At 50.5% G+C, this 14,941-nt stretch overlaps 1 protein-coding gene across 27 annotated transcripts in view; it reads right to left on the bottom strand.

Annotated features, from left to right (window-relative positions):
- DNM2 (dynamin 2) overlaps nucleotides 1–7,954 on the bottom strand; it is an 89,866-nt gene extending 81,912 nt beyond the window's left edge. For all 27 annotated transcript variants that reach the window (XM_086409331.1, XM_086409336.1, XM_086409341.1 and 24 more), the window contains exon 1: nucleotides 7,631–7,954. In XM_086409331.1, coding sequence (XP_086265457.1) covers nucleotides 7,631–7,791 — 161 coding nt within the window. In that variant the 5' untranslated portion in view covers nucleotides 7,792–7,954. The remainder of the gene's footprint in view (nucleotides 1–7,630) is intronic.
- Nucleotides 7,955–14,941: the final 6,987 nt, after the last annotated feature.

Below are 14,941 nucleotides of genomic sequence, written 5' to 3'. Positions count from 1 at the left end.
CCAGTGGGCACTGCAGGGAGCCCACGAGGGCTCGGATTATTCCTCAAAACTTGGCCTCGTACCAGAAACTTCTGAGGCCACTGTGAAGTAGAACCGCTGTGCAGGAGTGGAAACTGGACCTTGTACAGACTGAACCAAGGGGAAAACGGGGATTGGAGAGTCCAACAAAGCCAGGGGTAAGGATGCTACTCTAGATATGGGCCAGCAGGCCCTGGGGGAAGGGGACTCACATGAAGCTCGAGCCTCTGGGCTCTGGCCACTGGGGCAAACCTCGGGGACTCAGTTTCCCCACCAGGAAACAGAGATCAAGCCTTGGCCTCAAAGCGGATGAGGTGACTGTGCCCAGGTCCCCGCCTGGATTGTGACAGACAGCACTTGTGACCACGCTGTCCTCTCTCATCGGGACGGCTGCAGTGACTCCCGCTGGCCCCCCGCCTTCATCTTCACCCTTCTAGCGAGGTCAGGAAGCTCTAAGCAGAGTTACAAACATTCCAACAGGGAAGGACCGCTAGGATGCATTGGGCGGTGGAAAAACAAGCTGCTGAAAGATATAAACAGGGTAGCCCTGGTTCTGGAAAGAAGACGTGCCTGAAAAAGAAGCAACCACAAACAGTGCTGTGTACTTTGTCCATTGGTATGTAAGCGAGAGAGGGGTCTGGCAGGATATACACCAAGCTGACAATGGTGTTCCCATGTGGAGCTGGAAGGGAGGGACGGGGTGTGCAGTGTATCCTCCTCCTGTGTCAGGGTTTCCCTTTTTCTGAGAATGTGGTCTTCAGTATTCTATTTTTACAATTAAAATTCAGGAAAAGCAGACATCTGACAGGCAGTTTCCTGACCCTCATGTACCCAGCTGGAGAAGGAAATGGCAACCCACTCCAGTGTTCTTGCCTGGAGAATCCCAGGGACGGGGGAGGCTGGTGGGCTCCCGTCTATGGGGTTGCAGAGTCGGACACGACTGAAGCAACTTAGCAGCAGCAGCAGCATGTGCCCAGTGGTCTTGCCTTCGACTCAGTTCCCTTTCCACACCTGAAGGAGGCACTTGCGGAGCCCTCTGCCTGGGACACCCTTCCCAGGGGTCTTCAGGGGCTGGCTCCATGGCAGGGCCCATCCCAACCTCCTCATGGAAGCAGCCCCTGCTCAGTCACTCTCTCACTCCTCGCCATCATTTTCCTTGTACTTCTCTATCTTTAGAATGTGGCTACTAATTTAACCATTCTGCTGGGCTCTGTCCATCTCGGTCCCCATTGGGTCCCCAGCACCCCGAAGCTGTCGGACACATGGCTAATAGCCTCCAAAGATCCCCCAAACCAGAAGTCATTCCATTCGACAACCCAGCCCAACCCTGATACAAGCATCATAGCGTCCACTAATGACCTGATTGTCAAAAGCCATGACCACACCTTGCCAACCCCACTGAGCAGTGGGCTCTGAAGGAGGCAAGCCTGCCTCAGGCCCCACTCCTGCCTCCTCCCTGTGTGACTTCAAGTCGATTCCCTTCTCAGGCCTCAGTTTCCCCACCTGTAAAGCAGGGATGGGAAGAGCAGTATCTGCCCCCCAGGACTGCTGAGACCATGAAGTCAGACTGTAGACCTAAGTCCCTGGGCCCCGGCACCCGGTGATTCTTCACCAACATCAGCCCTTCCCGGGTCATGAACATCCAGCAGCAGGTGAAACCGAAAGGGCCACCCTGCTCCCTGTTCAAGGTGAGGACGACTGCAAAGGGAAGAATCGCCAGCACCTCGCAGGCACCTCGCTGCCAATACTAACAGAAACCACAAACACAGCGGGGAGGAGGAGTCTTTCCTCCCTAGTGCCATTTTGCTTCAGAGGCAGGGCGTTTTTTTTCTTTATTCAGATCGTTGCTAATGGCCTATAAATATCTCATTATTGGCTTGCGTTTTTCCGAAGCTTTCACACAATAAGGGCTTAATTACAGCATGCGGTTGGCAACCCCAGTAAATTAAGGGTTAGCTGATGTCCCCATTTTTTTCCTGCAGTGGAGGGGCCTGTAATTTCAGGCATTTTCATTCAAATTGGGCAAAAGCTTGGCAGATGGGTCTCTGAGCCAAATGCACACACCAGAGAGACCCAGGGTTCTGTGCTGCGCCCGCCCCTTACACTCGCCCTACCTTTGAAAACTCCGAATCTAGAACCATCCGAGAGGCCTCCCTCTGCCCTCACTCACAATCAACTGGACTTATCACCAGGGGATTTCAACCCATGTACCTAGTGAGGGCCATTATCCCAGACAAATAACTCTGAAAAGCATTTGAGCAGCCCACAGCTGAGTTCTGGAGAAATCTGTCTTCCCGGTGATAAACATAACCCCCAGAGAGCAAAAAAGAACCAACAATCACGTGGGGAGACAACCCACAGGTAGGGCTCGGAGCTGTACGTTTTCCCAGGCTTTTTACTATGAAAATACCATGGTCTGGAATGAGATGGGGTCACACGTCCACTTGGTCTGGGCCCTAACAGGTCTCACACACTTGTTGTTGTTGTTGTGTAAGTCGTGTCCACCTCTTTGCGACCCCGCGGACTGAGCCTGCCAGTTTCCCTGTCCTCCACCATCTCCTGGAGTTTCCCCAAGTTCACGTCCATCGAGTCAGTGATGCCATCCAACCATCTCATCCTCTGCCGCCCCCCTCTCCCTTCACTCTTTCCTTCTGGGTCATTAAATCCTCTTCTAGATCGCTCTGAGAAGCTGTTTTGCAGGGGGTTGTGTCTGGACACATTGGCTAGGAGTCAACTGGCTACTGCTGGGCCTTTCTGCTCCCGACTTCCCACCATTGTACACGGAACGAACGTTAAGAAACTCTCACAGCCAAGTACTTGTTCACATACACCATTCCCACTTAGAAACAGCAGCAACAGGCCCCCACTAGCATTTCAGGACCTGGTTCACCAGCTGGTTCTAACTCATCCCCACAGCTCAAACTACATTGATAGAGGCTTAATAAGTGGCTGTGCTAAAAAGAGGCATTACTTGTATTAACAACATAACCACGAATTCCTTTTCTTTCAGAAAAGAGAAATTAACAACTGATCTTTGACAGTCCTGACCCAGGACTGTACAAAACGGCACCAGTCTAATATTTTCACAAGGCTTATTAGCCCGTTTGAAATCTCAGCCTGCTCCCAGGAGGGACCACACAATCCCTATTTTCCAGACAAGGAAACTGAGTTGAAGAAGTGAGGTCATTCAGCTGATGGATGGCCACCTTCCCACAGGCGCCTTGGGACTCTCCCTGATCCAGGTGGCCTGGGTACTACAGACCACACAGGCAAAAGCACTTTGGCTTTGCCCAACAGGAAGGGCCTTGGAAACAGCAGCTGTCATTTTCAAGCATCTCTGAACCCCCAAGATGTGTTAAGGGACAAACAAGCCCAAAGGGCAAACCATGCACCCACCCCTCAGTCTGGCAGGAGAGTGAACCAACATTCATCTGACATGCATTCACCTGGCACCCACTGTGTGCCCAGGGTGGCCTCTTGGTACAGTTATGTCTCCCTGCAGGGATCCGTCACCCAAGACCGAATGGAAATACAGCTGGAAATGGTTGCACCTGTGGGCAGCTACTCCTTGTTAAAAGAAAAATGGCACCAGGCCCACATGTGCTTATAGGCACTGCATTACCGAGGCAGCGCTGGAAATCAAAGTTGAGGGCCCACAGCTTGCCCAGGACCAGGTCCAGAAGCATCCGAACAGCGTGACGAGCAGCCCTCCCTCTCCCCAGAGCGATCCCTGGCCCCCAGGGCTCCACGTGGCATGCACCCCACCCCACCCCGGTACCCCACTAAGCTCATCTCCTCTCCTCTCCCACTGTGCTCAGCACTCTCCCACCTCAGGGCCTTTGCAGCAGTCGTTCCCACAGCCTGGACGCTCTTCCTGCAGATTACACTGGTGAGTCCTCCCTTACCTCCTCAGGTCTCTGCTCAAATGTCACCTTCCCACATGGGCCTTCCCTGACCCTCCATTTAAAACTGTAAATTCAGACTTTCCTGGTGGTCCAGTGGTTAAGAATCTGTCTGCCAATGCAGGGGACACAGGTTTGATCCCTGGTCTGGGAGGATTCTACACAGTTGCCTACAGGGGACAACAGAGCCCACATCACAACTACTGAGCCTGTGCTCAACAATAACAGAAGCCACTGCAAAAAGAAGTCCGTCCACCACAATGAAGAACAGCCCCGGCTCACCACAACTAGAGACAGTCCACACACAGCAATGGAGACCCAGGGCAACCAAAAATAAAGTTTTAAATTAAAAAAAATTTTGTTAAGAGATTTTAAATCCTCACTCCACCCTCAATGCCCTAAGAGGTGAAGCACACCCAGCCTGGTGGCCTGCATGGGGCCCATGAGTAGACACTGTTAACAGCCCCATTCCCCAGCTGGGGAGAGTGAGGCTCAGAAGCAAAGACTCACAGGATCAAGACTCTGAGCTGGAGGACTTGACCTCTGCCTCCCTCTCCTGCTTGTCTCCCAAGCTGAGCTAACAGGTCTATTCTCACTTGGACCACGATCTTAAAAAATCCACTGGGAGGAGGCAAGGAAATGCAGCAGCCATGCTCCAGGCACAGAGCCGGAAGACGTGCTCTCCTGTCTGTCCCTTGAAACCAGCCGGGAGATGCTCTGTGCGGATCTAATGTACACAGAAAGAGTCGAGTCCCTGGCTGCAGCACGGTTCAGCCAGTCACAGAAAGAAGCAGGCAGGGGGATTTAAAGCGAGGCCTGCTTGCCATCCCCCGTGTCAGGGCTTTGTAGCTGAGGAGCCTTACCCATGTTCCGTAAGTAAAAAGAAGTTGGCTTTGTTTGAGAACCCCATATCCAAAGAGAGGCCTTTTCACAGCTTTGGTTCTCGACCCCTGAGTCAATGCCCATAATGACCGATGCCACGCTGCAGGCTCAGGAGGTTGCCACAGGAGCCAGCTCGGTAGCAGCTGGCAGTCGCCAGGTTCCAGGGTGGCTGGGAGGGAACGGTGAGGGACAGAGGGATTGATGAGAGGTGGAGATGGGAGAGAGACCCTGGGTTTCCCCAGCCCAGAGACCTTGATCCTTCACTGAACAACCTCTTGTAAGAATGCTCAGCTCTTTGGGCCTTAGTTTTCTGCTCTGGAAAATGGGATCGTGATGGTGCCAGCCTCATGAGGCTTCAGCGAAGTCCAGTGTGTAACTTCAGAGCACTTTAATTCTGACTAGCTATGCATTGGAGAAGGAAATGGCAACCCACTCCAGTGTTCTTGCCTGGAGAATCTCAGGGACGGGGGAGCCTGGTGGGCTGCCGTCTATAGGGTCACACAGAGTCAGACACGACTGAAGTGACTTAGCAGCAGCAGCAGCAGCAGCTTTGGTTATTGATATGAAAGGAACCAGGGCTTTCCTGGTGGCTTAGCCAGTAAAGAATCCACCTGCAAATCAGGAGACCTGGGGTTGATCCCTGGGTTGGGAAGACCCCCTGAAGAAGGAAACAGCAACCCACTCCAGCATTCTCGTCTGGGAAATCCCATTGACAGAGAAGCCTGAGAGCTACAGTCCGTAGACTCACAAAGAGTTGACATGACTGAGCAACTAAGCATACACACACCCATGAACGGAACCAGCCTAGTGAGCAACAGCCCCATCCAAGGAGACCCACTAGGTGCCAGGCACTATGTCAAGTAAACTCTTTTAACACACCATGTCACTGCATCCTTCCAAGTCCTGTTAAGGGTCCATCGGCCCTCTTTCTGGTGGGAAAACTGAGGCTCAGAGAGGTCAAACAACCTGTGCAGGGTCACGAGGCAGATGAAATGGACAGAGCTTTGCAGACACCCACCGGAAGCCTGGGTAGGCAGGAAGATGGCCAAGCAGGGGACCCAGGCTGGGCTGATCCCAAGTCCATACCTTTCCGCCACAGTAGAAAGAGGGCATTTTGCCAGAGACACAGTAGCAAAGGAGGAAATTCATGCCGCTGGGAGCAAAATCCCAGGCCACTGTGAAGGCGGGGCAGGGCTGGGCACCCAGCTGGGCTCCACTGAGCGCCAGCCTGGTGGCCTTGGGCAAACAGCAAGTCTTTTCTGAGCTGAACCAAGAGAGAAGTCAGCTTGGGGGCTGCTGGATGAACCTTTTTAACACTGATAACAACAACAACATGAACATGATGATGACTATGATGTTATCAGGGCTTCCCTGCTGGCTGAGCGGTAAAGAATCTGCCAGCAACGCAGGACACAAGTGTTCGATCCCTGAGTCAGGACGATCCCCTGGAGGAGGAAATGGTAACCCACTCCAGTATTCTTGCTTGGGAAATACCATGGACCAGGAGGCCTCGTGGGCTACAGTCCATGGGGTCGCAAAGAGTCAGACACAGGACTTCACGAGTAAACCACCAACCGCCATGACGTTATCATCTGGCAGCCACAGTCACAAATGGAGTCCTTCCCAGAATGGAGAAGTGGCCCCCCTTCTGGGAGGCAGAAGGAAAAGAGGTGGGGGGGAGGAGAGGGGAGAGGTAAGCACCCTCAGTGGCCACAGGGCCCATTTTCCTCCATTAGCTTTGTGAATCCTGGAAACAGCCCAGACTGGAATTTGTCCACTGGACAGATGGGCAAACTGAAACTTCTCGGGGCTTCCCAGGGAAGCCTATATCCCAGCTCTTGCCACTGCAGCCTGATCAGGCCAGAAGTTCCTTCTCAGGATCCAAGAAGGACCCCCACCATGCAGGCTTTGGCTTGGGGGCTGGTCCCTATGTTCCAGGGCCCTGCAGGCAACCTGACATGGGCCAGGAAAGACTCCTGGAGAAAGTCTGCCCCCCAGGGTCCTACTTCCAATTCCAGAGGAGAGGAGTTCAAGTCTCACCCTTCAGCCCCTTCTCTTCTGCAAGCTCCTCTCGTCCCCTGCCCAGAAGTGGGGTCAGGGAGACGAGAGGGACTGACACCAGGACACAAAGACAAAAGGATCCACTTGGAAGCGAGGAGCCAGCGTTCGCCAGGCACCAAGTGAAGAGGCAGCCCAGGAGAGCCAGACAACAGGATCTCCCAGGGTCCAGCCAGCCAGTCAGACAGCACAGGCCAGCTGGGTAACCCAACAGAGGAAGCGCTAAGTCTGTGAGGGGTACGGATGAGCAACCAGACAGGACAGGGCCTTCTGGCTAGCTAGCCAGGCAGCAGGGGGCTGCCCTGCGGTCCTGGACAGATGGACAGCCAAATGGTGGTGGCGGGGAAGCCTATCCAGGACAGAGAGACAGCAAGCCAGACGACAGGAACTGCTCCAAATCAATGAACAGCCGGCCAGACCACGGGGATCGGCCCAGAAAATATCCAGGAGACAGGTTCAGGACAGACAGACAACCAGATGGTAGAATTCACCCACTAGAGCTGGGGGCCAGAGAGTCAGAGGTCTTGCACTGCACTTCCTGGCCCACGCCCCCCAGCGCGTGGGACACCCCTCAGGTCTGAGCCGGCTCCCCAGCCCCTGCAGGGAGCCCTCCACTCAGGGCGTCCCACAGGGCCCGCCCCCCTGTCCCCGTCCCGGTCGCGGGCACGCAAGCGCCGCAGTTACGCCGGCGGCGCAGGGCGCGCCATTCCCAGTCCGCCCTCCGCGCCGTAGGCCGCCGCCCGCCCGCCGTCGCCACCGAGCTCGCTCACCGGCCCACGAAGTTCTCGAGCACAGAGCTCTTGCCGGCGCTCTGGCCGCCCACCACGGCGATCTGCGGCAGGTCCAGGTGGCAGCTCTGGCCGATGGAACTGAAGGCATCCTGCAGCTTGTTGACCAGCGGGATCAGCTCTTCCATCCCGCGGTTGCCCATGGCGCCGGTGTCCCCGGCCCGAGCGACCCGCGCTCCTCGCCCGTCCCTGTCCCTCAACGACGCGGCCCCGCGGCGTCCGCGGCCGTTGCTCCCCGCCCGCCCGGGCCTCGGCGCGACGCCCGCTCCCGGCTCGGCCTCACGGTCGCCGCCTCATCCGGTTCTCAAGCGACACCCGACCCGACCGACCTCCCGCCGGAGCCCTGGGGCTGCGCCAAAAACCCTCGCACCCACTCCGATTGGTCGGCTGGGCTGTCACTCCTGCACACAAACCAATGAAAATGAGGCACGGGCCGATGGCCGAGTGAGCCCGCCCCTTGGGGCCTATTCTCTGATTCATTGGGCGCAAGAACTGTCGCTATTGTGCAAGAGCCAATAGCAGCGGCAAGCGAGTTGTCTCGGCCGGGAGGCGGTGTTTCGGGAAAACGCATGTTGGCCCCGCCTACTAGGGGGTGTTCCCGGATAGAAGGAATATCCGCCAGTCTTATTGGCAAGCAGACCCACCAGTCAACAAGGCTGGCCAATGATACTAGGAATCGGTTCTTCGCTTGACTCTATTTAGTTCCCTAAAAATTTCCCATTGGTTTATATAAATATCACTCCCTTCCATCACCCAACAAGTCAAATAGGGTGGGATTTAACATCCAAATCTTGACTCTGATTGAAAGCTCTATCTGTCCATCAAAGAACCTCCCCCTCCCCCAGCCCCCCCCCTCCCCCCCGTTCTAGCCTGTGAATGTATGTCAAGTAGGGTCTTCTGGAGCAGAGGATAGGTCCACAGTACGCGGCAACGCGCGCCGCCTAGTGGTAGGACTCAGTGCTGATAGTCACTTCTGTTTCTGGGCTCTAAAGAAACTACAAGTCTCAGAATGCATCTCAGCCGTGAGCTTGCAAATCAGCTCCCTGCGCGGGGTCCCAACATATTTTGAAGGTCCCAATATACTTTGAAAGTCAAGCGGTTAGTGCTTCCCACGGAGAGGTAGTCTAGCGAGGCCACGGTGAATTCCACTTTCATTCCTGTTAAGTCATGTCTCCATGCCCTTGCAAACGCCGTACTCTCTCCTTGGAACACCTTCTGCTCAGGCCTTTCTTGATGCAGCTAATGCTCCAACGTTGTTCCTCTATCTCTTCAACCTTGGCCCACCTTGGATCTTTTTGAGTACCCAGTGAAACTCAACGGATCCTCTCCCTAGGAAAAGACACGTTATTTTGCAGGCAAAATGGAGGATTCTGAGAACTGGGATTCCTGATTATCTAGAAAAGAAGCCAGGAATAATAGGTGGAACGAACTTTAAGACAAGTGATTTGATGACTCTGGGCATAGACAAGCCAGAGAGAAGTAGCTCAGTAAGGAGTTAGGAGCAAAGGAGGTGGGGAAGTAGTCTGACTGGGCCAGGCAGTAACAGGGGAATGCAGAAACAAGGGGTAAAAGAATAACAAAGTGGTATTGCCTGCTTCATGACCCGAAACTGCAGGTCTCAGAGACAAGCAAAAAGACTGACCGTGTCTGGCATTGCAGCCTTGACCATGGTGCCAGAAACTTGAAATACCTAACTGCTCATCCATGGAGCTCATTAAATAAATACTGTGTAGCATCCATAAACAAAATTGAGTAAATTTTCAGGTACTAAAGTGTAAACAATTTGAGATACAGTATACTTGCCTGGAAAATCCCATGGATGGAGGAGCCTGGTGGGCTGCAGTCCATGGGGTCGCTAAGAGTCAGACACGACTGAGCAACTTCACTTTCACTTTTCACTTTCATGCATTGGAGAAGGAAATAGCAACCCACTCCGGTACTCTTGCTGGAGAATCCCAGGGACGGGGGAGCCTGGTGGGCTACAGTCCATGGGGTCGCAGAGTCGGACATGACTGAGCGACTGACACACAAAATTGAGGAGATACTTGACGGCGCAGGGTACACTTTATCTACTGTCCCATCTCCTGCAGGAAGCAGGATGGGGCAGGCAGCACCTGGGAGGCAGGATGGCTCCCCCTACCGCCATCCCTTGTGGAAGTCTTGGGGCCTCAGTGCTTGTAACAGCTGGCCTTGGGCAAATACAAGACTAAGTTGTTTACTGGCAAAAAAAAAGCAAGGTACAGAACAGCATGTAAAAGATGCTGACATTCATTAAAAAAAAATGTACACATGGAAAATTTATGGATACACAAACTGAGAAAAAGTGTTGCATTTTTATGATATTTGACTGTACATCCTTCTACAGGTGTTACTTTTCAATTTAAAAACACCGCAGCTCAGAGCACCAGCTCTATAACTGGCCATATCTGGATTAGATCCTGGGCCTGTTTCTTTGACGGGTGATAATGACCAAGTGACTTCATTTCTCAGGTTCCTTATCTGTAAAATGGGAAACCATAAGGTTGCAAAAGTTAAATACATTTGACAACTCTTTAGAATAGTGCCAGGCATTGTTGTTGTTTAGTCAGCTAAGTCGTGTCCAACTCTTTTGCGATCCCATGGATTGTAACCTGCCAGCCTCCTCTGTCCGTGGGATTTCCCAGGCAAGAATACTGTGGTGGTGGTTTAGTCGCTAAGTTGTGTCTAACTCTTGCAATCCCATGGACTGTAGCCTGCTAGGCTCCTCTGTCCATGGCATTCTCCAAGCAAGAATACTGTAGTGGGTTTTCATTTCCCTCTCCTGGAGATCTTCCTCAGGGATCTTCCTGACCCAGGGATCAAATCCATGTCTCCTGCATTGGCAGGCAGATTATTTACCACTGAGCCACCTGGGAAGCCCTGTAAGCACCTTCTGGATCACATGTATTATCGTCACTGTGTTTACTGACAATGAAATTAAGCCACAAGTTTGAAGAGTCAAGGCTAAGAGCCAGACCTCTGGAGCCAAGCTGCTACTTCCTTAATGGGGTGACCTTGGGCAAGCGATTTCCCCCTCTCTGGACTTGTTTCCTCATCTATAAAAAGGGGAGGACAAGAGTCCTCACACCACCGACCCCCCAGGATGGCTTGGGGGTCTGAGTCACAGGAAAGGGATGCAACTCTCACTCTAGGCATTACCTACAAGCTGGTTCCCAGACATCAGTGCTGCTATGGTTACTTATTATTGTCATTGGGGGTGGAAGTGGGGACCATGTGCTTGTCAACTACAAACTGGTCTTTGCCAAGGGCACTGATCATCTGCCTCTGCAGAGACTGAATCTTTGCTGCTGCAGCTGTTGACCTTCAACCTGTCAACAACCAACAACTAGGGTGCAGAATGAGGCCCTTCGTGCACCAGGGAAAGTGGTGGAACAGGTCTTTGGGTTGTTATTGTTCAGTCGCTAAGTTATGTCTGATCCTTTGTGACCTCATGGACTGCGGCACACCGGGCTTCCCTGTCCTTCACCATCTCCCGGAGTTTCCTCAAACCCGTGTCCATTGAGTCGGTGATGCCATCCAACCATCTCACACCCTCTGTCGCCCCATTGTCCTCCTACCCTCAATCTTTCTAAGCATCAGGGTCTTTTCCAGTGAGTTGGCTCTTCGTATTAGATGGCCAAATTATTGAAGCTTCAGTTCAGCATCAGTCCTTCCAATGAATATTCAGGACTGATTTCCTTTAGGATTGACTGGTTTGATCTCCTTGCCGTCCAAGGGACTCTCAAGAGTCTTCTCCTGAACCACAATTCAAAAGCATCAATTCTTCAGCACTCAGCTTTCTGTATGGTCCAACTCTCACATCCATACATGATTACTAGAAAAAACATAACTTTGTCTAGACAGACCTTTGCGGCTAAGTGATGTCTCTGTTTTTTAATACACTGTCTAGGTTTCCCATAGCTTTTCTTCCAGGGAGTAACTGTCTTTCAATTTCATGGCTGCAGTCACCATGTGTAGTCATCTTGGAGCCCAAGAAAATAAAATCTGTCACTATTTCTGCTTTTTCCCCATCTATTTTTCCACTACTCTTATCAGGCCACCTGATACAAAGACCTGACTCATTGGAAAAGACCTTGATGCTGGGAAAGATTGAAGGCAGGAAGAGAAGGGAATGACAGATGATGAGATGGTTGGATGGCATCACCGACTTGATGGACATGAGTTTGAACAAGCTCTGGGAATTAGTGATGGACAGGGAAGCCTAGTGTGCTGCAGTCCATGGGGTCCCAAAGAGTTGGACATGACTAACGGACTGAACTGACTGATTTGCCATCAAGTGATGGGATTGGATGCCATGATCTTAGATGTTTGCAAGTTGAGCTTTAAGCCAGCTTTTTCACTCTCCTCTTTTACCCTCATCAAGAGCTCTTTAGTTCCTCGTCACTTTCTGCCATTAGAGTGGTATCATTTATATATCTGAGGTTGTTGCTATTTCTCCTGGCAATCTGGATTCCAGCTTGTGCTTCATCCAGGCCAGCATTTCTCATGATGTACGCTGTATATAAGTTAAATAAGTATGGTGACAATATACATCCTTGATGTACTCCTTTCCCAATTTTGAACCAGTCCATTGTTCCATGTCTGTGGCTTCCTGACCTGCAAACAGTTTTCTCAGGAGACAGGTAAGGTGTTCTGGTATTCCCATCTCTTTAAGAGTTTTCCAGTTCGTTGTGCTACACACAGTCAAAGGCTTTAGCATAGTCAATGAAGCAAAAGTAGGTTCTGGAATTCCCTTGCTTTTTCTATGATCGAATGGATGTTTGCAATTTGATCTCTGGTTCCTCTGCCTTTTCTAAATCCAGCTTATACAACTGAAAGTTCCCAGATCATATACTTCTGAAGACTAGCTTGAAGGATTTTGAACATTACCTTGCTAGCATGTGAAATGAGTGCAATTGTACAGTAGTTTGAACATTCTTTGGCATTGCCTTTCTTTGGGATTAGAATGAAAGCCCCTCTGCTCCACAATAAGAGAAACCAACACAAGAAGCCAGGGCACTGCATGGAGAGTAGCCCCTACTTGCTGCAACCAGAGAAAGCCCTCACACAGCAGTGAAGGCCCAGCAGAGCCAAGAGTAAATAAACAAAAGCAATGGTATTTCTCTCCCCTTTGTCCAGGCCCTCAGGGAAAAAAAAAGTGGGGAGCAGGGGAAAAGTCTTTTGAACTCAAGCAGAAAAGACAGATTTTCAGTTCAGTCTTTATGTAAAAGTTCACTTGTAAATGAACTATTTTAACTGACTTGAAAGTAAGTACTTACAAATTAAATCTATAGAAAATTGAACAAGATAAATTTTAGGAGCCATGATCTGGGAAATAATCCAGTACTGAGTTTATACTTACTACTGAAGATGGCTTAAGTTTGTTGCTTTGATTAATGTAGACCTGTCTAGAGTTACCAGTGTTAAGTATAATATTCCTGTTGTACCTAGGTTTCAGTTCAGTTCAGTCACTCAGTCGTGTCCGACTCTTCGTGACCCCATGAATCACAGCATGCCAGGCCTCCCTGTCCATCACCAACTCCCGGAGTTTACCCAAACTCATGTCCATCGAGTCGGTGATGCCATCCAGCTATCTCATCCTCTGTTGTCCCCTTCTCCTCCTGCCCCCAATCCCTCCCAGCATCAGAGTCTTTTCCAATGAGTCAACTCTTCACATGAGGTGGCCAAAGTATTGGAGTTTCAGCTTCAGCATCATTCCTTCCAGTGAACACCCAGGACTGATCTCCTTTAGGATGGATTGGTTGGATCTCCTTGCAGTTCAAGGGACTCTCAAGAGTCTTCTCCAACACCACAGTTCATAAGCATCAATTCTTCGGTGCTCAGCTTTCTTCACAGTCCAACTCTCACATCCATACATGACCACAGGAAAAACCATAGCCTTGACTAGATGGACCTTTGTTGGCAAAGTAATGTCTCTGCTTTTCAATATACTATCTAGGTTGGTCATAACTTTCCTTCCAAGGAGTAAGCATCTTTTAATTTCATGGCTGCAATCACCATCTGCAGTGATTTTGGAGCCGAAAAAAATTAAGTCTGACACTGTTTCCACTGTTTCCCCATCTATTTCTCATGAAGTGATGGGACCAGATGCCATGATCTTAGTTTTTATGAATGTTGAGCTTTAAGACAACTTTTTCAGTCTCCTCTTTCACTTTCATCAAGAGGCTTTTTAGTTCCTCTTCACTTTCTGCCATAAGGGTGGTGTCATCTGCATATCTGAGGTTATTGATATTTCTCCCAGGAATCTTGATTCCCGCTTGTGCTTCTTCCAGCCCAGCGTTTCTCATGATGTACTCTGCATAGAAGTTAAATAAGCAGGGTGACAATATACAGCCTTGACGTACTCCTTTTCCTATTTGGAACCAGTCTGTTGTTCCATGTCCACTTCTAACTGTTGCTTCCTGACCTGCATACAGGTTTCTCAACAGGCAGGTCAGGTGGTCTGCTATTCCCATCTCTTTCAGAATTTTCCACAGTTTATTGTGATCCACACAGTCAAAGGCTTTGGCATAGTCAATAAAGCAGAAATATACGTTTTTCTGGAACTCTCTTGCTTTTTCGATGATCCAGCAGATGTTGGCAATTTGACCTCTGGTTCCTCTACCTTTTCTAAAACCAGCTTGAACATCTGGAAGTTCACACGGTTCACATACTGTTGAAGCCTGGTTTGGAGAATTTTGAGCATTACTTTACTAGTGTGTGAGATGAGTGCAATTGTGCAGTAGTCTGAGCATTCTTTGGCATTGCCTTTCTTTGGGATTGGAATGAAAACTGACCTTTTCCAGTCCTGTGGCCACTGCTAAGTTTTCCAAGTTTGCTGGCATTTTGAGTGCAGCACTTTCACAGCATCATCTTTCAGGACTTGAAATAGCTCAACTGGAATTCCATTACCTCCACTAGCTTTATTCGTAGTGATGCTATCTAAGGCCCATTTGACTTCACATTCCAGAATGTCTGGCTCTAGATGAGTGATCAAACCATCGTGATTATCTGGGTCGTGAAGATCTTTTTTGTACAGTTCTTCTGTGTATTCTTGCCACCTCTTCTTAATATCTTCTGCTTCTGTTAGGTCCATACAATTTCTGTCCTTTATCAAGCCTATCTTTACATGAAATGTTCCCTTGGTATCTCTAATTTTCTTGAAGAAATCTCTAGTCTTTCCCATTCTGTTATTTTCCTCTATTTCTTTGCATTGGTCACTGAAGAAGGCTTTCTTATCTCTCCTTGCTATTCTTTGGAACTCTGCATTCAGAT

Source organism: Bos grunniens, chromosome 7, assembly GCF_055505025.1.
Source record: "Bos grunniens cultivar Pamir isolate PY7600 chromosome 7, Bosgru_T2T1.0, whole genome shotgun sequence".
In the NCBI taxonomy this organism is placed as follows: domain Eukaryota; kingdom Metazoa; phylum Chordata; class Mammalia; order Artiodactyla; family Bovidae; genus Bos; species Bos grunniens.
Note: the sequence above shows the minus strand (reverse complement) of the source record. Positions and strands in the feature narration are given on the sequence as shown.